Source organism: Caenorhabditis briggsae (genome assembly GCF_000004555.2).
Source record: "Caenorhabditis briggsae complete genome, chrII, whole genome shotgun sequence".
In the NCBI taxonomy this organism is placed as follows: Eukaryota; Metazoa; Nematoda; class Chromadorea; order Rhabditida; family Rhabditidae; genus Caenorhabditis; species Caenorhabditis briggsae.
The window spans coordinates 14397572-14421836 of record NC_013486.2 but is presented as its reverse complement, the minus strand read 5'-3'; the positions used below and the strand labels follow the sequence as shown (position 1 = coordinate 14421836).

Genomic DNA, 24265 nt, shown 5'->3' with positions numbered 1-24265 from the left:
ATTTGAATTAATACAGAAATTACATTTTTGTTGTTAAAAAGAATTAATGAATTGCGAACAAAGAACAATAATTTAATTGAAAACAAGTGCTTTTTTGAAAAGTTCTGCAAGATTTTTTGGGTCCATTTCCATGGGATCCGCTGGAATAACTGAACGAATATCCGCTTTTGATTTGATTTCATCCAGGCAATGTTTCTGAAAAAAGTCAATAAACTGCTCAGTTTTAAATTATTCGTCTAAAACTCACTTTCAGTCCCTCCATTCTATAATTTCCAGCCATTTCCAACTTTTCTTTCAATCCCTTTTTTGATTTTTCAAGCAAAAATTTCTCGCATTTTTTGACAATTATTGGAGTGTCGAACAAATAAGCCACTGATAAAATTCCTTGGACAGTATCATCTGAAATTGCTCTTTTCAAAATATACGGTAAGTACAGTAACCCACCATCAATTCCATTTTCTAGATGTAGAACTTCAAGATAGTATTGGAAGTCTTGAGGATTGACATCTTTCAATTCGATTTCTGATTTTTCAGATTCTTGAAATCTTCCCAAAAATAAAGTTGCAAAATATGGAGAATGAGAGGAGAGGTACTGAAAAAGTTGAATAGATGAAAATCAAAAACTGAAAAAATGACTCACCAACTTCGAAATATAGAATTTCCGCTCTTTTACTTTCAATGTGACATCGGAGAATTGTTTCATATCCTCTCCGAAACTTCTTAAATCTTTTCTGGGAAATTCATTCATTTCTTCCGGAAAGCCAACCATTTTGTTTATTTTCACATGAACTTCCACTTCCAATTTTCCATCATCCAGATATTCATCTTCCAAAGTTCTCCATTCAATGAATTTCTCCCAACCATGAATATAATTGAGTGGATCGACGTGTCTTTCCAACACATAACTCTTAGACTTTGAATGATTTTTTCTCCCGGTTTTTCGAGAATATTCTCAGGGTATAATTAGTGTGAGTTTCTTGATTTTCCGTCAAATTTGTGTATAAAAATATTTCGACGTGTTCGTTCTTTTTTTGAATTCCTATACTCCTGCAATTGAATTCACATACAAATATAATTTAAAAAATGAGCAATAAGACCTACCATCCGATACCAAAATGTTCTTTTTTTGGACTACAGAGATAGTGATTTTGCTCGAGTTTCTCAACATCAGTGAATATATGTTTCAGAGTGAATTCTCTTTCAGTCATCTGAAAAAAAAAGTTTTCTGGAAAAGCTGAAAATTGAGAAAAAATATATAGGAAAAAGAGCGAAACTGATAATATCAATGTTAAACGTAGAAAGTAGAAAGAGAACTGTGTAACCAAAAAGTGGGGGAAGGGAGTGATAAGAAATTCAGTGATTAGCAATTTTTGTGCACAACTTATTCAAAAAAAGTTCAAAATTAGATACTTTGAGACAGTTTTTGAGAATCACAGGTAAATTTTGAAATCAGAAATCATGCATTTTGAAGTTTCAGTTTTCACACACACACACACACACACACACACACACACACACACACACACACACACACACACACACACACACACAGAAAAGTTTCCTTAGTAAGAAGTAGATACTCTGGCCCCAAAAATCCCCCGTAAAATCTCCTGTCCCTCCACCTTTAATAAGTGAGTTATAGTCATTTTTAAAAACTGGTCTCAAAATGACATTCAAAACACAGTTTCGAGTTTTTCGAAAATTTCGTAATTAATCTAGCAATTAAATTCAAACCATGCAATTCTGTCCAAAAATTAATTTCCCAGCAAGTGATTGGAGAAGTGATAGTCAAGCTTCAGACTTCTGAAAACGGTCAAAACCGATTCTTGGACGCAACTTTCCTGCTCAGATTCATTGGAAAAACAAACTGATATTGAGATCAAAAAGAATAAAGCTAAATACAATGAAAAGTGTTATAATTCAAAAAAAAAACCGTTGACGAAAATTAAATGGGAATGCACAACATTTGCAAAAATTGAACCAGAAGAAAGAAAATGCAGTTTTCAGGAAGTATTGATACAGGATTCAAATACCGAGCTGACAAATAAGCAATGAGCTTTGCAAAGGGAAGGGACTACAAAGGGACACATGACAAAGAGAAAAACCGAAAATCGGGATAGTTTAGGGACACGGGGTCAACATAGATACAAAATACAATAGAAGTTGAAGCTAGAGAATTAGAAATATTGAAAAGTGGCTCCTTGGCTCCAGATTACATTTTTTCATATTGACCTAATTACGAAAAGACGCAGCTTCTTCTCTAGCCGTTCTCTCCTTATAGTACCGGCGCACCTGAAATTTATATATTTCGTACTGTAGAAAATGTGGGAGGCAATTTCGAGGTCATTTTTCGGATTTTTCAATTTGGGGTTCCTTTTTGGGTATCTTCATAAAGGCTAGCGATTACCGAACTGTATAGCTCAAATGGTAGAGGCTCTCTAGAAATTTAATCCCTCGAATGGCTTCTATTGACCAACGAAAAGCCGAATCCAAGGCTGTAGGAATTAGGACCACGGCTTTTTGGTTACGGTACTTCTGGGATAAGTAGGATTCGGCAGCCCTATTTCTGTATAGCTGATCTTATTTCCGAAGAAACGGACTAGCCTATGTTCTAGGCAACGGCCGACCACAGTTTTATTTTGACAGTCTTGGTCCCATTACTTAAATAAAACTTACATCTGCCTCTGTCAATTGGTGAACTCTGGACCAGGAGAGGAATTTGATATTCTTGATATTTGCCTCTCGATCATATGTCATATGGAGCAATGCCATCTCACTCGGGAGGACCTTTTCAGCTCCAGGCGTCTTCTCCAATTCTTGAATTTTTAGGGCTCGTTGTTCTTTGAACCAGTTGTGGATCTGTAAAAGTTCAGAAATGTAGAAATTCAGACTTTCCAGGAATACCGTATTTTTTCTATCTGAAACCCACTTATCCGTGCAGTTTAAACTCAATTATCTCGGTTCCTTGTCAACTAAGAAAATGTTTATCACATTATCACCAACATTTTATCAATTAACAGATTCATGATATCTTATGTAGGAACCGAGATAATTGAGCTCAAAATTTAAAATACGGTATCAGAAGTTCAGAACTTTCAGAACCCTCAAATTTTGTTAAAGGAGGCGAGACAGCAAAAATTTCGGGGGCCAGTTCGGGGGACGAAATCGCGCAGCGCTTATGTAGACTATCGGTCGTCAGGCGCCTTCGCGCCCCCGTAGCTTAGCCGGTAGCGGCGCTGTACCCCTGAGCTGCACAGGTAGAGGGGGACTGCCGAAAAACTGCTGAATGACAGCTGAAGAGGCGCAAACTAGCGAATGACTGCTAGTTGGCAGTCGAAGGAGAACTGACGGGCCGTCGCCGGTCCGTCGACGGTCCGTCGACGGACAGTCGGAACCCGTTGGAAAACTGAATTGCAGGTTTTGATTGGAAATCGTTCAGAAAACAATTTTCCATACTCCCACTAAATTATAGAATAATGACAGAAGCTAATTTTGCTCATATCAGACCACCTCTAAAAATAGGTTGTTAAACGACTGCTAATTGACAGTCTAATTGACAGTTGACTGGTCAATGACTGGTGGTTGGCGGGTCAAATTTATGTAGAAGGGAAAATTTGAGTGAAAAATAATCTTTCTCTTTAAACATCATAAAAGTCATAGACGAATTTGGAAATCTAAAAATGTGTTATTACAAGCATTTCTACGAAAGTTAGAATCTGAGGCGCGGTTGGTGAAGAACGGCCAAACGACAGACGAAGAGGAGCTGACTGGGCAGCTGGATGAAAAAAATCTGTAAAGGTCGGTGTCCCAATTAAGATGGAGAAAGAGTAGGGCATCGAGGCCAATGACGTAACACCCGGTTGGGAATCCTGTCAGCTGCAAACCAGCAAACCGGCATACCTTTTTTTTGTCTATTATTTTCATAATATTTTGTTTTCTAGTTTTAACTGAAAGTAATGCCGCGCACACCATTTCGGCTGTTTTCTCCTATTCAATTTGGCCCAGGGCCACAAGATGAAGAAAGCGAAGAGACATCGAGCCCAGACATCACTAGAGAATCTGAGGATACTCTTGAAGATCCATACACCATAGATGACATAGACTACGACGATGATGAATCAGGTTCAGGTATCATAGTCCATTATCTAAAAAGAAAAAAAATATGATAGTTTTCAGATCTGTCCAGCACTCTGAAATCGGTTTCTGACGAGGTTTTAGTTTTTGTAGCTGGCGCATGCCTCGAAAGAATGTCAGATTCTGGATTTGGTAGAATGCTCTCTTCTCAAGATGAGGGGTTTCGCAAACAAGCATGGAAGCTATGGAAAAATGATCTGACAACATTCAGCATTCATGAAGTATGCAATGGCTGTGGAAAGGAAGTTGATGGGAGCTGGTACTCTAATAGTCTGAATGACCCTTGAATGTAATCATTTTTAGTTGTTCTGAAGTGATTCGTTACGTGCGCACAGGAGGATTCTCTCAATTGATTGATATCGTGAAGCAGCACTTGGAAAGTATTTTGAGTATTCGAGAACGTTTACGAGATGGCACCGAAAGAACACACAATCTATTAGGATCTTATATTGGAAGACTTTGGAAGTCGGAATATGGGAACCGGCTGAAACTTTCTCTCCTTGGTTCCGTTGACGGTGTAAATCTGAATGGAAACACGAGGTACTCCAATTTTCAAATAAAATCCAGAATTAGAAAGATTCTAGATCGAAATTGTGGCCTGTCACTATGTTACTGGTAGATCTACCAACAGCGGAAGCACAAAGAGCCAAAAACATAGTTCTACATGGAATTGCAGAAGGTGCAACAAATCCTTCGACTTCATTTTGGAACACCGTCATAAACTGGATATATATATTGATCTAGAACGATCGATCGAAGTAAATGGGTTCCATGTTCAAGTTGGAATATGTTCTTGGGTGGCAGATCAGCCTGTAGGTCTAATTTTCATGCACTTCCATTTCAAAGTGTTCTTCAGGCCAAGCGTGCGCTTTTTGGAATGAAAGGATGTAACTCAGAAGGCAGCTGTTTTTTTGGAATGTGTACGGGAACACATCACAATACAAAATCTGAGGACAGGTGCGTAGCCAGAGCAGACAGCCTGACAGACGAGGACGCAGCAAATGGCAGACATGGATTTGGAAGAACCATCCCGCGAGTTGTTAATTATTGTTATCCATATGACACTGTAATTGATATTCTTCACAATGCTTCTGGTGGAATATTTTCTCTTGTCCTCAAAGGTATCCATCATCAACCAAAAACAATAATTAGTTAACAAATTCAGAAACTTTGCCACCCTCTCCGAACATCGAGCGCAAATCCGATCTCTTCCAGAACAATCATAATCTTCATTCCAATTTGTGCAAGTCCGTGGAACTTCCAAAAGAATTTGATATTCGAAATATCACAAATTGCTCAGAGAAAATTACGGTATTATATGATGAAAAACTGGTATCCAGCCACATTTTCAGTTTTTCCGCACCTCGTTTGGTTTGTCTGCTCTTGTCAACCCAAGTCTTAAAGATGAAGCGAGAATGGTTATCTGCTCACTGATGCTTCTCAAAAACTCTTTTTACACTAATGTGCCGGTTACCAACACGAGATTCTACAAGCATCTCTGTGATTCGGCAAGATGGGGTTTGGAATAAGCATCACAGCATTATCTAGCCACCAAAGCTCATGTATGTGCTACTCCTAGAAATACATCAAATTGATTTGCCTTTAGGAACTCCTTTCACACCTTCCTGAAGTAGTTGACAAATTCGGGAATATTGCTTGTCTCTCTACTTTCTGTTATGAGCAAATTTGCACGGAAAGGGTTTAGCCCACAGAAAACCAAGGGCTTCACAGAATCGGCTATATCCAGACAAGTCAACAATGAGAATATATAGAGTCCACTGCTTATTTCAGGCTGCTACTTCATTCTGGTATTAGTCGAGAAATTCAACAACGAGATACAAACTCGCCATCTTCCTCCATCAATGAATTTTTGCGTTTCACCCCATCACTGAAACTTTTCTAACCTTCGTGGAGAAATCTGATCAAAGAGGTGAAGCCGGAAGATGCAGTACAAGAATTGGCAGACTTCTCTCTTTATGCTACCCTCACTCTGTCTCTCGGGCGACTGGAATCTGTATACTGGGAAGGATCGGTTTCGAACCAAATATTTTTTGCTGTGAATAATGATGGAGTCCATTGTTGCTACAAATTCATATATGTTGCTGTTCATGGGGTTGATGTCTACATTTATGCTGAAAAGATTCGCTCAATATGTGGAATAGAGCAGTTCAATCTGTTGAAGCAAGTTGCTGATAACTTGCCAAGACCATTCAACACCTTTGGAGAAACACTACTGAACCAGTTCAAGAGATACAGAGGGATCGTTCACGGGAAGCCTAGCGGCGAACGAGAAGTTGTTTCTTTTGATAGCATCAGAGGCGTTGGTGCTTATATCCCAGACGGTTCATCGGCTTATATCCCAGACGGTTCATCCGCTGAATTATCTGCCGCTGAATGGAGCTTGCGTCTATCATTAAATTTAATGTTTCTTGCAATCGAAATATATTCCATTTAGTTTGGTGATAAATAAAATTCAAGAAACAGGCACAACCAATTTATTTGAAAAGAGATCTCGTAAATCCACACAACGACACTCCGCTATCCCGCTTGCAGGCTGTCATTTTATTGGCCTATTTCCTCCTATTTTCGGTGTTTCCCGTGTTAATTTCTTTCAAAACCTCCACATATTTTCACTTTCAGACAGAAGAGTCTCATGTTGCCTGGGGATCATTTGTATAAAGAGCGATGGTCCGGTGGTTCAGCCCAGGTTTAACACATTTCACAGCTTTCCAACAACTTCTCTATTTAGAATCGCCCCACGACAACGCCTGTCTCCGGTCGGTATAATGTTTTGACAAGAGAACAAAAGCCGACGAAATTAGATGAGGTACTAAATAACATTTTCAATTAATATTATTCTTGTTGTAGCGCATGAGGGTTCACGAGCCGGCTCACAAAGAACGAGGAGAGATGAGCGATGACTATTTTTGGGAGCAACGAAACGAATCGAGTGAACGAGTGGGTTTGCGTCGCGAGTTCTCCGAGGAGGACGATGATAGCGAACAGGCAGAAAGTCCATCAAGAAAAAATCGTTTATCTTCTAGCCACAATTTATGGAACCCGTCTGACTTCATTCAGAACACATGTTTTGATAGAGTTACGGGTGAATTGTTGTCGAGAAAACAATGTCTCGTAAGCATATGTTGTACAAGTACCTGAAAAAATAAGGTTTCTTCCAGTTCAACATGAATCGAGCAACGAAGAAACGCAAGAAGACGGATTTCCACGCAATTCTCAAAGCTAAGAATTGCTTAGCTCATCGTAATATTGCTTATAGCCTCTACATGGGTGACAAGCGTCTTGGGAAAAATTGTGATACTCGAAAGGATCACGTGGTAGTTGTGATAGTAAAAACAGCAATGAAACTTTCATTGCAGGCTGCTCCTCTTGTTGGATTTGATTTAGATGACGGGCGGAAAGAAGATGACGAGATTTTGCTGCCAGGTGGGAAACGAGTTATGATCTCAAAGCTTATCGATCCGACGGCTTGTACCAACTGGGTTGGTTCCACTGCTGTTTCCAAGGCTGTTGTTTCTGTTTTGAAATTGGTGAGTTCGCATCGCTAGACAGCTTTCATGACAAATTTTCAGATTCAAGCTCGAGATCCATACTTCCTCATCTATTCGTCTCCAGAAAGCAGTAGAAGTACTGATTACCCTCCGATAGATGACGATTTCTTCAGAATTTTTGCCAGTAAGCTGACAGCATCTTCCCTAGATTGAATTAACAACTAGATATTCTTCAGACGTCCTGAAAGCCGGCTTCAAAATCGTCGAGTCCTCTTCATCGCTCATATCGCTTGCATCGTCGATCCGAAGAACAACGCGAAATTACATGTGAGAAAAATTGATTTTACTCCCCTCATATCGTTCTCAACCTTTCAGCGACAAGCAGCGAAAAAGTGCAACTTCAATTGATCTTTCCAAGATGCTCTCGGATTTCATGGAAAAATTTAAAATGTAAGACTTCGGTTTATTGTACCATCACTTCACGTTATCGTTTCAGAGATTCTGAATTTCGCCTATCCGAACCATCAATCGAAAACTGTGGAACAATTACTAAAAATCTCTGGACCATCCGTACGCCTTCAACTGAAGAATCTAAAAAGTTGAAATCCGTATCGCCTATATTGTCTGAAGAAGGATTGCAAACGGTCGATGATAGCCAACCATCGACGTCATCAACGCCTATTAGTGGAAAAAAGCGTATTCACCAAAATCATTCGGAATACGGGAGAATTATCGGACGTCGGATTATCACTAAACCAGTTCATTCGTCATCGGAAGGTCTCGCGAAGTTTACACGATTTTCAAAAAAGGGAAAACTTGAGAAATAATTACTGAACGATCTTTGTTTGATCTTTTTTGTTGTTGTTGAGTAGCCATATATGGTGTCTGTTGTTTCTTTTTTTTTCCTTCTGTTCCCCTTCTAATTTTTACCCTATTTCACGTTTTTGTTGTTGCCAGGATAGGCCTGTTTAACCAATAAATTTTTATTGGTATAAGTTTCGATCTAAAGTCACAAGCTAGAATGTGATGAACAACAGCTATTGAATAATGAACTGTCGAGAAGGCGCAACAATTTTAGACGGTCCGTCTGCGAGGCGCAAAGCGTTGCAGACGGGCTGTCGGCGTCGCGCGATTCGACTGCCGACTGTTCGCTTTTCGGCAGTCCGCGCCCGCCAGACGGCCCGTTTTTCGGCAGTCCCCCTCTACCTGTGTGCCTGTCATGAGTTCAACCCCTCATAGGGGTTCTCTATGCAAAATATCAGGAAAACTTTTTTTTTGGTGTCTGGCCTCCTTTAAATCTTGTAAATTCGAAAATTAGCAAAAAAAGCTCACCGTTTGGATCTCTACCTCGCTTCCGATTCTTCCCCTAATCCGGGATGTTCGCTCCTCCGTCAAAAATTGAAATTCCTCAAAAAAGTCTTTGAGCTTCAGAACTTGGATATTCGACAGGCTGTACTGAAAATCATCAATTTTTGTATTTCTAACATTAAAAAAAATCACTCACTGGATTCTTGAAAGTCACTGGAAGCTCTGATGGTTGCATGGATACAATCGGAAGACGTTCTGAAAAAAATTGTTAAGTTTAGTGAAAAGGGAAAAAAACGCTAAAAATATATAATAATATCCAGATTGAAGTCGGAAATCGGGAACCCCAGGAAGAAGAAAGTAGGAAATGAGAAGTAAGAATTTCGGTTTAAAGGGACAGAGAAAAAGTAATAGAGCCAGCAGATGAGCCCAGAGGGGTCTAAAGAGGTCTAGAGGGGGGCTAGTGAGGTCTAGTGGGGTCTAGAGTAGTCTAATTAATTAAAGGCGCCAAAAGAGGTCTAGAGAGGCCTAGAGGGGCCTAGAGGGGCCTAGAAGGGCCTAGAGTGGTCCAGAGTTGTCTAAAGAGGCCTAGAGGGGCCAAGTAAGGTCTAAACGGGTCGAGAGGTGCCTAATGAGGCTTTGAGGAGCCTAGAGAAGCCTACAGGGAAAAAACCCAAAAAGGATACAATTACAGAAAGACAGTGAAGAAGTAATAGAGCAAGCAGATGAGCCCAGAGCGGGCTAGAGGATTTTAAAAAGAACTGAAAAGGATTAGAGGCGCCTAGAAGGGCCTAGAAGAGCTTAGAAAGGCCTAGAGGGTTATATATGGTTAGGATGCCAAGTGACTAGATATAATAATTGGGTAAGTGTCAAAAATGAGGGATGCATTCTGGCTACAACACTGCTAGGTTACCTCTTCTTTTCCGAATTTTTGGGATCGCAAAATTATGGTCAATTTCCTGTTTGATTTCCTCTTCTGGATTTTGAATGATCGGAGCTGGACTCTCCTCAATTTCCTGTTTGATCGGCTCATCGGCATTTTGAATGATCTGTTGCCTTTTTAGTCCTTCTGCCTCTTTTGATGTCCTTTCTTTGTAATAGCGGCGGACCTGAAACAAAGGGAAGTGAAACTGTCAAAAGTTTTGGAGACAGTTCTCCGTAAAGGTCAGGCGCCAATTTTCCAGATCGTGGAGCTCAGGGTGCGGAGCTCCCAATCCCTCAAATTAATTAAAAGAGTCCCCTTTAAGGCTGTTGAAATCGGGACCACGGTGTTACGGTACTTCTGGGATAGGTAGAATTCAGGCCTAGAAGTTTCTGAGTGGCTAAACCTACCCACAGCTAATGCCGCCGCTGACCACGGCCCTCTTTTTAACAGCCTTTGTCCAATTACAGAAGTAAAACTTACATCGGCCTCTGACACTTGATGAACCGTCGCCCAGGAGAGGAATTTTATATTCCTGATATCTGGCTCCCGATCATAAGTCATATGCAGCAATGCCATTTCGCTGGGAAGGTCCTGTTCAGCTCTTGGATTCTTCTCCAATTCTCGAATGTTCAGGTCTCGCTGCTCCTTGAACCAATTTTGGATCTGGAACAGTTTAGAAATTCAAAAAGTCAAAATTTTCAAAAAAAATACTGGCACATAATTCGGAGGGTACAACGATTCGGAGGTACAAGGAGGTACGAAGTGATGCTGGAGGTACAAAGTCCACAATTCGCAGTTACAAAATAAGTTTTTTCAGGTTTTTTTTCCAAAAAACTCACCGTTCGTGTCTCCACCTCGCTCCCAATTCTTTTCCTAATCCAAGATATCCTCTCGTTTGTCAGAAATTGAAATTCTTTGAAGAATTCTTTGAGCATCAGAATTTGGGAATTGGAGAGGTTGTGCTGAAAATTTCAGATTTCATTATTTTTTCAAAATAAAGAAAATAACTCACTGGAGTTTTGAAGGTTTCTAGCATTGGTGGCTGCATAATGAAAACTGGAGAACAATCTGAAAAAAAATTAATCGATAATAAATGCTTTAAAGTGCTGAAAATGATAGTAAGGATGGAATTTTTTCAAATTTTGGGTCGCTAAAAACTGGAATAAAGTCAGAAAATTAATAATGTTTTATAGAAATGGAGAAGAATAACTAGAAGAACAAGAACTGCCGCTCGAGAAGACGTAAATGAATGCGAATAGAAAGGGGGTCGATATCGTCCCAATAGAGCGCACTTGCATCGCCTAGCCCCCTGGGATAAAAACAAGTACACGCATAGTGTTTTGTTATTGATGAGGGTCAGATAAGATCTATTTGAGTAGACGGGCCTTTAGGGAAAGAGAGGAGAACCCCTAGAAAAGACAATTATAGACAGAGGGGCAAGATTTCCAAAAAAAAAAGACGATGAGGATTATTCGCCATGGTGGCCTAACTTTTGCAAGTTGAGTTTTCTAGGCCACCAACTCTCAAGAACTTGAAATGACCTAATGTTCACCTCTCGTGTTTTCTTTACCATGATGGCATATCTTTCCAAATTTGAGTTTTCTAGGCTATCAATTTCTATGGCCTAGAAATGACCTAACATTCACCTAGCGTGGTTTCTAGACCATTTACCTTGGTGGTCTAATTTTGCCAGATGAGCTTCCTTGGCCATCACATAATCCTCGTCCTCCGACGCCGTCTAACAGAAATTCTAGATTTTTAGATAACCATCAGTATCTGACAACTGTGAACAACAGATGAAGTCGAGAAAAAAACAAAAACAAAACAATTTCATTCTAGAAAACAATACGATTTTCAACAATCAAAATGGGAACAATTTGAAAAAAAATAACAACAGAAAAAAAGGCGGGAATTTCAAAATTTTGAAAATTCAAGGAACCTAGGTAGCAGTGCGCCACTTTTTAGGCTGTGGTGGGATATTGTGAGCGTCTTCTCCGATGACATCCGAAGGCTGAAAAAAAAGCAATCAAAAATTTAAAAAAAACGGATGGAAAAATGTCTTACCCTTGTATGAAGCCGGACGCTTACGAGGAGCCTTTTTGGGTTTTTGAGAAGCTTCTGGTGTGTATGGTTGAGATACAGATGCAGAGCGACGATATGGAGGCACTAGGCTTGATGTAGCATAACGTGAATACGAGCGACGCCGAGAAGCTCGCTGGTTGATGGTTGCTGGAGTTCTCTGAGTTGATCGGCCTCTTGTGGTGGATGTTGGAGCATCAGAAGACGTCAACCGTGCACGTGGAGCCAATGAGGCAGTGGAACGTCCTGTCGCTGAGAGTATCTGGACTCCAATGCCTTGTTGGTTGGTTGTTGGAATATCAGCAGATCTCAAGTGACTTCGTGGAGGGACTGGAATTGGATCATCTCGGAATGACGAGCGAAGTCGACCAGATATCTGGTTGGAGGCTGACTTCTCTGGACATCTCTGGGTTCCTCTGCCTCGCTGGATGATTGTTGGAGGATCAGAAGATCTCAAGCGTCGAAGTGAAGACATTGGATCAGTAGCACATCCTGGTGGGGGAGCGACGCCGAGAACCTCGCTGGTTGATCAATGGCGTCACTGAAGGTCCCTGATTTCCACTGTCCTGTTGGGTGATCGACTTCTGGAAATAGTAAAAATGAGCGAAATTCAAAGAAAAAGTTTTTATATCTTACTGACCGATTACTGTATTTTTCTGAATTTGATTTCTGAATTTTCAGGAAAAAAAAAAGCTACTTACAGCTTTCTGACAGTCCACCTCTCTTTTGTTTTCCTCGTCGTTGCAGATGACGTCATCGTCGGAAGCGCGAGCCATTCTGAAAATCGACAAAATTCTAAAAATCGCTAAAAATCGACAAAATCAGTAAATTTTGAGATAATCATCAGTATCCGACAAATGCAAATTACCAGAAAAATACAAAAAAGTTTCAATTTAAAAAAGTTTTTTTTTAATATAGAAAACAATAAAGAATTTCAACAACTTGAGGGGGAACAATTTAAAAAAAAAGAACAAGAGATAAAAAACAAAATTATCAGATTATCCAAGCTCGTAGGAAATTTCAAAAGTTAAGACAAAAGTTGAGGGTTAGTTAGAAAGGCGGGAAACTGGAAATTCAAATTTCTTGAAGCGGAGAACTCAATCAAATAACCGTATTCCGCTTCTTAGGCTGTGGGGCTCTTGTTCCTCTTCCACGGCCACTTGGGGCTGCTGTGGTTGGTCCTGCTTTGGCAGCAGCCACTTTTCCCTGACCACGACGATCAGAGGAAGCTACTGTAGTCGAGGATCCTGCTGCTCCAGTAGATCGCTTTGCAGGATTGTGTGAGCGTCTTCTACGAGGACAACCAAAGGCTGAAAAAGAAAAGGAATCAAATTTTGAACTAAAAAATGGTCGAGATGATGACTTACCCTTGTATGGAGCCGGACGCTTACGAGAAGCCTTTTTGGGTTTTTGAGAAGCTTCTGAGGAAGATGGTTGAGCTGGATGGCTTGGAGACGGTTGAGGAGCATCGGAAGCAGATGAAGGACGACGACGATGGGTTCCTGAATTTGCTGAAGATCCTAAGTTCCCTCTGGAGCTTCTTCTGCCTTGTTGAGTAGTTCTTGGAGCATCAGAAGGTGTCAAGGATCGACGTGGAGCCACTGGGGCCGTGAAACGTTTTCTTCTGCCCTGTTGGAGCATTGCTGGAGCATCAGCAGATCTCAAACAACGTCGTGGAAAGACCGGACTCGATGGAGCATTGATTGATGACGAGCGTCGTTGAGAGGCTCTCTGGATGATAGCTGGCTTTGCTGGAGATCCTTGGGTTCCTCTGCATTGTCGGGGGATCGCATCAGAAGGTGTCAAGGGTGTACGAATATTCACTCGGCGAGTGAAACGTCCTGTCCTTGAATTTCTTTGGATACTTCTGCTGCTTTGGACGGTTGCTGGAGCATCAGAAGGCGTCAACTGGCGACATGGAGCCAGTGGACTTGATGGAGCAGTGGGAGGGCTTGATGAGCGTGGGCGAGTAGCAGAATCGATGAGAGAGGGACCTAAAATGTTCCAATTAGTTTCTAAGAATCTCGTTGAATACTTACCTGTAGATCTTTGAGATCCTTTTTCTCTTCCAGTGTCGCTCCGGCTTCTCCGAGCACTCATCGGCACCACTGGACTGGTTGCCGCTCCTCCTGACATCCGATGACGGTCCTGCTGGGATAGTGTTCTTGAGAATGTCCTAGCTGGAGATTCAGCATCATCTCCTTGGCCATCAATGTCTGGTGTAGCTCCTCTTTGATTCCTGCTAATCCAGCTTTCCAATGAGTCGGGTTCGGTGGGTGCTTGACACTGACTGGGCCTTATTTTGCCTCTTTTTGGTCCGGATGGCTCAACGACCTGGCAATCTTCTTGATCCTCGCCCTCAGGTTCTCGAAAATTAAAATTGGGATATCCCAGCGTTTCTGCTTTATGGAGTTTAAAGATCAGAAAACCTGAAGCAATGGCTCAAAAACTTCAAAAATCGACTCTAATAAAGATAAAAACTACAGTACCCCATTGTGTGCTTGCATTCCTGGTATCCGTTGGCTTCGGAACCCTATAAGCTATTGGATTCATCAATACTCCCGAATGCCTTTTGATCCCATCCCTCCTATCAATCCCATTTCGATATGCATAATATTCTTTGATCTGAAAGTTTTAATTATTGATTTTCGACCTCTAAATGGTCCAAAATGTATCGAGCTAAAGCTCGAAATGCTAGAAAAACAACTTACATCGCCTTCTTCAATTTGACAAGCCTTGAAGACGTGCGAGAAATTGATGGTGCTGATTTCGGGCTGCCGATTGTAGGTCATGTGAAGCCAGCCCATTTGAGAAGGCAGGCTCATGACAGCGTCTGGCATGAGATGGTCCAGGATTTCCTTCCGGAAATGGGCAAAAGTCAGACGAACCTGAAATTTTGGATTTGTTGAAATTTGGAACTAAAAATCCAGGCAAAAAAGAAAAATACCGTATTTCCTCTAACGGGAGCACAACCCAAACCGTCAACTTTGAGCTCAATTATCTCGATTCCTGTGATAGATATTGAAAAGTTTTCAACAGATAAAATGTAAATCACATTATCACCAACATTTTATTAGTTTACAAGTTTTGAATATCTGTTACAGGAAGCCAGATAATTGAGTTCAAAGGTTGGGTTGGGTTCTGTTATGGGAAAAACGGTGCGCTTTTAAATCACGAGATTGAGATTTTTTTTGTTTTGAAAAAAAGATTTTCAGATTTTAGAAATTATGTTTCAAATACTAAAATTAAAACTATCACTTTCAATTTTTAATCATTTTCAACAAAAAAAAAAAGAAACACTCCCCAAATGGTATGGCACCCTAGGAACCACTAAATCCAAAATCCATCGACGATCATCGTGGACATATTGGAGAAGTGTGTCGAACACTTCTCGGACCCTTTCAAAATCTTCTGGATGATTTTTTTGAAATTCTTCGACCTTCTTTTTGTCGAGCTGCAAAATATGGATTTAAGTAAGTTTATCTAGTCAAAATTGATATTTTCGGGTGGTGTCTGTCTGTTTATCTGTGGGTCCGAATGTCCAGGAATTTTCCAAGATTCAAAATTTCTCAAAAATCAAACATCAGATTCAAACGCTTCAATTTATATATTTTTGAGACCTATAATGCGCTAATTAAGAAAAAAAACTTACAGCTTTCTGTCGTTCCACCTCTCTTTGGTTTTCTTCATCGTCGCTGAGGTAGATGACATCATCGTCTGAAGCCATATTTTTCGAAGATTCTAAAAATCGAAGAATTAGCAAAACGAAAAAATTAAATGAGGAAAAATAAGTAAGTGTAGTCAAAATAAGGATGAGAATAGACTACCGTATTTCCCCCAATAGAAGCTTACCCAATCTGTCAACTTTGAGCTTAATTATCTCGGTTCTCGTGAAAGATATCAGAAATTTCTTAACTAATAAATTGATGATCGTATTATAACCAAAAGTTCATCAGTTGGCAAATTTTTGACATATTGCATAGGAGTCGAGATAATTGAGCTTAAAGTGGAAGGCTTAAGTGGGCTTCTATCACAGTCATACCGTAACTTTGGGTTCGATTATCTCGGTTCCCGTGAAAGGTATCAGAAAATTGTCAACTGATAAAGTGTTTATCATAATATTGCCAAACTTTCATCAGTTTACACATTTTTGATATCTCTTATATGAACCGAAATAATCGAGCTCAAAGTTGACGGTTAGAATAAGCTCTGTGATAGGGAAATCGGCAAATTATTCAAATTATCAGGGTTTAATTAAGAATTTTAGGCCATTAATATATGTTCTTTCAATCAAAATGAAAGTCCTGGAAGACGGAAATAGGAGGTGTAGAAGACCTAGAGTAGACGGAGCAATGAAATGGGAAGTGGAAGATTCTGGTGAATAGAAATAACGAGGAAGAATAGAGGAGAAGGTGGCTCCTCCTCTTTTTCACCCATGTAAAAGGTTACCAGAGAGTATACAGAGGTGAAGAAGGGTCGTAAATAAGCAGGAAAGCAAGCAGAATCGATAGTTCACACTCAGGAGCTCCTGGGAAAGGATAGTTTCAGCCTAACTGAAGATGATGGAACCAGAATTGTATGTCATAAACACTCAAAGTCATAAAAGATACCGTCAAGATGAACCATCTCATCTGGGATAAATATCAGTGAGCACTGTGTTTGGATGGGACAGATATGATGTATTTGAGTATAGAGATTCTATTAGAATAAAAGTAGTACAGAGAGGGTCCAGGTAAGAAAAGACCATTTCAAAAAGGGAGGAAAGACACACATAGAAGAGAGACTGAACACAATTCAAAATTGCCAACTTTGAATATCGACAAAATATGCCGTAAACACTCTAATAGATCGCCGCCCGAATCGTCAAATTTGAGCCCATGTTTCTCATTTTCTGTGAGAGATATCAAAAAGTGGTTAACTAAACAAATGTTACTGATTCATGATAAACATTCTATTAGTTGACAACTTTTTGTTGTCTTTCAAAAGAAGTGAGATATACAGGCTCAGACAAGGACGTTCCGGGTGGCTTTCTATTGGAGTCTTACGGTAGTAGCTTTTGTTGGATAAGCTTCAGTGGGCACTCAAAATCAAAGTCCTGAAACGGAGTTTTAGTGGGGTTTTCAGGTCCAAAACTATAATTTTCAGGTTAGAAATCAGTAATTTTCCATGTAAAATTTGAAATTTTCAAGTCCAAAACTATGATTTTTAGGACAGAAATTCAATAATTTTGAGTTCAAAATTCAAAATTTTTTGTTTAAAAATTTAAATTTTAGACGTTTTTTGTCCAGATATCTCCTTATTCACATATCTGTCTGTTTATCCGTCTTTCCAGATGTCTAGGGTAAGATCTAGCTAGCCAAAATCAAAACTGCAATCCAAACATGTTGATTTTCTCCTTTGGAGGATTCTGAAAAAACTGAAAATTAGCAGAAAGTTGAAAAAGATCACTGAAAATAAATGTAAAGATGAAGTTCTCGGATAAAGTCAACCGATTACAATCCATAAAAAAACAAGGACCATTAAAATTCAAAAACACAAAAAGTAACATGAGCAATCAGAAAACTCATAGATTATTTGTGAGATTATTAATAGAGAGAGAGGGAAATAGGACATGGAATAGAAAATAAACATGAAAAAACGAGAAAACAGGGTTAGAGAAAAAAAAATTAAGATTTCAAAAGAAAGGAAAGATGAGCAATGAGCCTTAGAATCCGTGCAATTTAGTTCTTCTTGGGTTTCTTGAACGATGGCGTGGCTCCAGATGATGATCGACCTCTTGGGCGACGGAATGGTCCCGGAGATGATGGTGGAGAAGACTCTTCTGGAAATTTTCAGAATTTTAGAATTTCAGCAACATTCTGAAAATTTACCTTCAGCGTCTTCCTCGCTTGGCAACACCACCCCACGGATCTTGTCTCGCTCCGCTCGCTCCTTATAGTAGGTGCGGATCTGAAATTATGATTTTTTTTTCCATTTTTCAGTTTTGTCTGGAATTTACAATTTTGCAAAATTAAAATAGACAAAATTTCCTACAGTTTTGTCAAAAAATCATATTTCTAGCGCTTCTAGGAAGCAAGATAAAGCCGCTTTAAATTCAGGAGGCTAGAGACGCAGACGACGAGACACACTGAGTCTCTAACCTCGGAAACTTCAAATGACCGTATCTCGAGTTCTAGATGAGCTAGGAAGTTGGTTGTTTGAACAGAATTGTAGGGTTTGAAATGGGGTTTTTTAATACTGTAATTTAGGATCCATAAAAAAGTACTTACATCCGTCTCACTGATGACGTGGACCTTGGCCCAGGTGAAGAAGTTGAGCTTCTTGACGTTGGGCTCTCTATCGTATGTGAAGTGGAGGAAGGCCATCTCCACCGGAAGACGCTCGTAGGCGCGTGGACCCTCTCCGTCCTTCTCGATTTCCTGAAGACGTCGTGCCGCAAACCATTCAGAGATCTGAAATTAAAGAACAGCGTTTGTTGGTTGTTGATCTAGTGGTCCCAAAAACTGTCAATAAAATTTGAGCTCCCAAAATGGTGCCTAGATATTTTGAGCGCCCAAAAAAAAGCTTAGAAATTTTGACCTTTCAAAAAAGCCTGGAATTTTTGAGCTCCCAAAAGACGCCTACAAATTTTGAGCTCCCGAAAAAATGCCTTTGAGTTTTGAGCTACTAAAAAATACCTAGAAATTTTGGGATACCAAGAAAACTTCTAGAAGTTTTGGGTTCCCAAAAAAGCTTTGAAATTTCGAGCTTCCAAATAAAGTCAAAGAATTTTGATTTCCCAAAAAATTCCTATAAATTTTGAGCTCCTGAAAAATGCCTAGGAAATTAGAGCTCTCAAAAAATACCTAGAAATCTAGAGATCTCAAAAAATGCCAAAAATATTCGATGTCTCAAAAAATGCCTAGAAATTTTGAGCTCCCAAAAAATACCTAGAAATCTAGAGATCCCGAAAAAGTGCCTAGAAATTTAGAGACCCCGAAAACTTCCAAAAAGTCGAAACTTGCAAATTTTTGGCTAAAATTCAGAAAATGCCAAAAATCCTAAAAACCTTCAAAAACTAACCTCCTGATTCTCAAAGCAATGCCCAATCTGGCTCTTGATTTTTGACATCCTCTTTTCAGTCAAATACTGAAAATCCTCGAAGGACTCCTCCAGCACTTTGACCACTTCCTCCTGAAAAAATTTGAAAAATTTGAAATCCAAAAAATCCTATTTTCAAGGTTTCCTCTAAGAATTTGTTTCAAAAATCAGCCGATTTTGGATCAAAATCCAAAAAATCATTTTTTTTTTCATTTTTTGGCTCCAAAAAATTCCTTTCGGGTCCAAAAACCAAAAACTCACCCCCAAAGGATACTTCAAAGACGACGATGAACTTTTTTGAGTTCTTGGAGTCTTGGCAGCTGGAGACGACATCTTTCAGACGATGAACGAAGATTTGGATCTGAAAAAATGAATTTTTGAATAAAAAAGAGCAATCAAGGACAAGAAAAATGATAAAGCTAGAGGTTTTGGAACAAGAATTTGAACGAAAAAGTGTAAAATTCAAAAATATCGAGCACAAAAATAAGAAATCTGAACCAAGATTTGCAAGATTTCGAGTCAAAAAAAGAAATTTGAAAACATTCAATGTCAAAATATAGATTTTTTGCGATTCGAAAAATGATGATTTTTCAATAGATCACATTGAGAAAAATTTTTTTTTGGTAGATCAAAAAAATTTTTTAGTCCTAAAATACAATTTGAAAGTCTAAAAAATGACTTTTAGGTAAGAAATCCAAAATTTTTAGAACCAAACGAGATAGCTTTAGATTCAAAAAACCAAAAATTTGGTCTTTTTGACAAAATTCAACTGGTTTCAGGTTTGGAATACAGAATTTGAAGTCCCAAAATTGACATTATTGAGTTCAAAATTTCAATTTTATGGTCAAATTAGAGATTTTCAGATCCAGATGGAACTAGCGATTTCTAGACTGAAAACAAAGGTTTTCGAGTCAAAAGAAATGCTATTTATAGATCATAAACGTGGATTTTGGGTCCCAAAAACTATAAATTTGACGCCAAGATTTATTTTTTCGGCTATCTCTATTTTCAAATTCAGCTCAATCCATATATTTGTGTTTCCTGATGTTCTTCTCTTCTTTTCTAAATATTAAAAAATTGGGACTCGAAAATCACTAATTTTGACGAAAAAAAAGACCAGATGCACCAAGTCATATCTCCTGATTTTTAATATTTTTTGCGATTTTTCTAGAATCTTGAATGCCTCTTTTTTCGAAATTTTAGGCTTAAAAAAAAGAGACGCAACGTAAAAACAGCCCGAAACTTAGAAAACGAGGAAAAGATAAACATGCTAATAACCAAGTTGAGCCGATCCGTCTGTCACCTGTACACGCGTTGCGGTCACGCAACGCGGTCATTAGCTAACGAACACTTACTTGTGCCTCTCAAATTGCGGCACTCTCTCGCTCTTCACACCATCCCACTTCCCGCCAACAGGCATTCAAAACTCAAAAAAGTGACCGGGGTCTGCGTCTCTTGCTTCCCTTATACTCTCTCGCTGAGAGAAGAGTGTGCGTCTGTTGCTTGTCTAAAAAGTAATGAATAAAAACAACCAAAAAGGAGTAACAATTCCTTGAGAAAATGGTCGATGCACCATTTATCATTTTGAGAAAAAAAACATTGTCAGCAGCTGATGAAGACACCAAGAAATATGAAATTTTTTAAATTCAGATTTTCAGACTTTCAGAAAGCAGAAAAAAAAAGGAAATCTGCAAAATGGAAACAAATTTTAAATCTGAAAAATCAAACAATGAACATGAAGTGGAAGAATTTGATGTCCAAAAAACGGCGAAAAATGAAGAATACCGTAAATACAGTAATAGAACGACATCCGAATCGTCAAATTTGAGCCCATTTATCTCATTTTCTGTGAGAGATATCAAAAAGTAGTTAATTAATGAAATGTTGCTGATATCATGACAAACATTTTATTAGTTGACAACTTTTTTATATCTCTCAAAACAAGTGAGATATATAGGCTCAAAACAGACGGTCAGGGTGGCGTTCTATTACGGTTTCTGAAATCTGAAAACCTAAAAATTAAAAGCTTTAACCGGTTTTTTGACACCTGAAATTAAATCTTTTTTCTCAAAAAAAAACTGAATTCAAAATGTTGAAAATTTTAAGCAAACTACAATTTCAATTATCTCATAATTTGTTTTTTTTCAGATATTTTTTCCAGGAAACAACACATTTTTATTTTCAAAAGTTTCGCGTACCAAACCTTCAACTACACTGAACTCTCTGGAATTTTAAATCCAAAAGATCTATATTTTCCAGGTTCTCCATTTCCCCAAAAATTGCAAAATTTCCGTTTTGTGCTCCCTCCCCACCTCCATTTTCAAATTACCTCTTTTAATTGCATCACGTGCAAAAGCTTTTTTTTCAGTCAAAAAGTGCATGTTCTTCTCTCCATTTTTCTTATCAGTCGGTCGGGGGCTCTTTCTCTGTTCCCTCCATTTTTACTGTGATATTTCTCTGTCCCTTCTCCACTGGTTTTTCCGTGTCAGTGGTCAGTACAATCAGTTTTCCGAAAATGTTGAGTTTCGAAAATAAAACGATGATTATGGTTCAATTTGAAAGGAAGGGGAGGAATAGCGGTCAACGGGGTGTCAGTCAGGGAAATTCAAAATTTCGGAACAAAATTTGAATTTCAAATGGTTGAGAAAAATTGAAATTCAGGAATCTGCTAGAAATCAAAATCTTGAAGACAGTTTTTTTTGTCAAATTGATAACTTTGAAATTTTCAGAATTTTCTCGATCATCATAAATCCCTGACTCAAAAATTGTTTCCTGCTAATTTTTTCTAACTTTTGCAAGAATTTTCGAGTTTTTTGCAAAATAATGAATTGCGAAATTTACCGAAAACTATGATTTCTATGATTTTCTAATTTTGATAAATGTCCCGCTAGAAGCTAGAAGCTGAAATTGAGTTTTCATGAATTTTTTCGAAAATTTGAAAATAATTTCAAACATTTTCCTGGAATTTTCCTGAAAGTTCTCTGAAAATTAAAAATTTAAGACCTATGCATCTGAAAAAAAAATTTGAAATTCAGAAATTCAGAAATTCAGAAATTCAGAAATTCAGAAATTCAGAAATTCAGAAATTCAGAAATTCAGAAATTCAGAAATTCAGAAATTCAGAAATTCAGAAATTCAGAAATTCAGAAATTCAGAAATTCAGAAACTCAGAAATTCAGAAAATCAGAAATTCGGAAATTCAGAAATTCAGAAATTCAGAAATTCAGAAATTCAGAAATTCAGAAATTCAGAAATTCAGAAATTCAGAAATTCAGAAATTCAGAAATTCAGAAATTCAGAAACTCAGAAATTCAGAAAATCAGAAATTCGGAAATTCAGAAATTCAGAAATTCAGAAATTCAGAAATTCAGAAATTCAGAAATTCAGAAATTCAGAAATTCAGAAATTTAGAAATTCAGAAATTCAGAAATTCAGAAAATCAGAAATTCAGAAATTCAGAAATTTAGAAATTCAGAAATTCAGAAATTCAGAAATTCAGAACCCCTTTTTGAAAAATCTGCTCCTAGATAATTACTGTTAAAATGATAAAACCTTTCATACACAGTACCGGTCAATAAGATATGCGAAAACATATTTTTCAGTCGATTTCTAGACATTTTGACCATTTTTAGAACTTTGAAGTTCGGCTGTCAAAGTTCCGATCATTTTGAAAAGTTTAGAGGGTTTAGAACAGACCTAGAACAGACCTAGTTTGAAAACTTAGCATTTACAAAATTGTTTGAAAATGCTTAATTTTTCAGCTATTTGTCGATTTTTTAGAGACGCCTGTTTCTCACAATTTCAGTACGAAAATGGGACAAAAAAGGTGTCTTTCAGAAAACTGCAAAATTTTGAAACTAGGAGTTTTCGAAACAAACATTCTCTGAACGCCAAGTTTTCAATATAGGTCTTTTTTACACTCTTCAAAATTTTCAAAGTGTTCGAAAACTTGACAGCCTAGCTTCAAGCTCCGGAAACTGGTCAAAATGACCATAAGTTAAGTGAAAAAGATGTTTTTGTGTAATTTATTGCCTGGTACTGTAGATTGGGTCCAAAATTTCAAACTACTAGTTGCATCACCCGCTTAATATTTTTAATCAAAAAATTTCCATTTTACTCCCAAAAAAAAAAACTCCTGTCAAAAATGAGTCGTCACACCAGGCACAATCATTTCCCTGTCAATCAGTGCCACGTAGTCTCCCGAAATTTCTTCAGAAATCTGTCAAAAAAGAAGAAGGAAAGGCGGCTCGAATTCGACTATAAAACGAGGAGCGGGTGTGCAGAGAGAGAAGAATTGATAACTGATAACAGGCTCTTTTTGACAATTTCTTTGTGTTCTTCACCATTTTTGAGCACACAATTAGCAGAGAGACAATAGAAAATTTTGGGGTTTATCAGTTATCAGTCCTCTCTATATTCCTTTGTTCGAAAATTGAAAATTTGAAGTTTCAGTTTTTAATCATATTCTATTAGTATTGTTTATTTATATACTAAAACTTTGAAATATTACTTTCCCAAGGATTACGGTAAGCTATAAGTCGTAAGTCGAAATTCCAAAGAGCTGTGAATTTGGATAGCTGTGCTCTGAGGAAATAACAATAGTCACACCCCATGTCATTTCATCAGGCCATAGCTGTCCAAATTTCTCGGTTCGCATGTTTTTAATTTTTTTTTAAACTTTTGATTGTTTTGAAAAATGAAATTATGGGCAAACATTGTAGGACAGAAGGATCAGAGGGTTAAAAAAACATACAGTTCCTTTTTAGTAGTTGAAAATAGTCAACTTCGAACGTCTAAAAAATATAGAAGTTTTCCTGTTACTGTACTTTTTAGAGAAATTTAAACTATCAGGTTTACAGCTAAACCATTAGCCTTGAGAAAAAAATCGAATCTTTGATACAACGATTTTTTCTGAAAGGGCAAAAAAGAACAGTGATTTTGCAGGGAACGGGTTTAAAGAAACATTAAAGGTGGGGGGACATGAAAAAAATAATTTTCTCGAAATTCCGTTCAAAGATGCCCCTCGAGGAGTTGAACTTGTGAGGGCGATGATTGAGGGTGCGGCGCCGCAACCGACTGAGCCACGTGGGCAAACAGAAAGGGCACGCCCGATTGCATACATAAAGGCGAGGACGACAGCTGTACGCAGAGTGACATTAAGCGTTGTACACCGTGACGGTAGAATGCATACTCTGGCTACAAAAAACTACGAAAAATCTCCTGTACCCCCACC

The 24265-nt window shown here is 38.4% G+C and overlaps 6 protein-coding genes across 6 annotated transcripts; 1 reads left to right on the top strand and 5 right to left on the bottom strand.

Annotated features, from left to right (window-relative positions):
• Positions 1 to 72: 72 nt before the first annotated feature.
• Positions 73 to 769, bottom strand: CBG10283 (the record flags this gene model as incomplete). The annotated part of the gene is made up of 4 exons (XM_002631955.1): positions 73 to 195; positions 248 to 399; positions 445 to 592; positions 641 to 769. The coding sequence occupies 4 exons, from the start codon at positions 767 to 769 to the stop codon at positions 73 to 75; spliced, it is 552 nt and encodes a 183-aa protein (XP_002632001.1).
• Positions 770 to 3956: 3187 nt separating this feature from the next.
• Positions 3957 to 8470, top strand: CBG10285 (the record flags this gene model as incomplete). The annotated part of the gene is made up of 10 exons (XM_002631957.1): positions 3957 to 4128; positions 4177 to 4393; positions 4438 to 4674; positions 6775 to 6841; positions 7003 to 7266; positions 7512 to 7682; positions 7725 to 7827; positions 7880 to 7970; positions 8019 to 8093; positions 8140 to 8470. The coding sequence occupies 10 exons, from the start codon at positions 3957 to 3959 to the stop codon at positions 8468 to 8470; spliced, it is 1728 nt and encodes a 575-aa protein (XP_002632003.1).
• A 487-nt stretch (positions 8471 to 8957) lies between these two features.
• On the bottom strand, positions 8958 to 10921 carry CBG10284 (the record flags this gene model as incomplete). Its single annotated transcript, XM_002631956.2, has 6 exons — positions 8958 to 9098; positions 9148 to 9206; positions 9862 to 10057; positions 10354 to 10536; positions 10713 to 10835; positions 10886 to 10921. The coding sequence occupies 6 exons, from the start codon at positions 10919 to 10921 to the stop codon at positions 8958 to 8960; spliced, it is 738 nt and encodes a 245-aa protein (XP_002632002.2).
• Positions 10922 to 11834: 913 nt separating this feature from the next.
• On the bottom strand, positions 11835 to 12728 carry CBG10286 (the record flags this gene model as incomplete). Its single annotated transcript, XM_045243042.1, has 3 exons — positions 11835 to 11884; positions 11938 to 12469; positions 12654 to 12728. The coding sequence occupies 3 exons, from the start codon at positions 12726 to 12728 to the stop codon at positions 11835 to 11837; spliced, it is 657 nt and encodes a 218-aa protein (XP_045094226.1).
• A 325-nt stretch (positions 12729 to 13053) lies between these two features.
• Positions 13054 to 15679, bottom strand: CBG10287 (the record flags this gene model as incomplete). Its single annotated transcript, XM_002631959.2, has 7 exons — positions 13054 to 13262; positions 13320 to 13946; positions 13992 to 14381; positions 14442 to 14577; positions 14664 to 14840; positions 15251 to 15406; positions 15605 to 15679. The coding sequence occupies 7 exons, from the start codon at positions 15677 to 15679 to the stop codon at positions 13054 to 13056; spliced, it is 1770 nt and encodes a 589-aa protein (XP_002632005.2).
• Positions 15680 to 17672: 1993 nt separating this feature from the next.
• Positions 17673 to 19365, bottom strand: CBG10288 (the record flags this gene model as incomplete). The annotated part of the gene is made up of 5 exons (XM_002631960.1): positions 17673 to 17773; positions 17823 to 17901; positions 18222 to 18404; positions 19015 to 19125; positions 19294 to 19365. 5 exons carry the CDS (start codon positions 19363 to 19365, stop codon positions 17673 to 17675), a joined length of 546 nt encoding a protein of 181 aa, XP_002632006.1.
• Positions 19366 to 24265: the final 4900 nt, after the last annotated feature.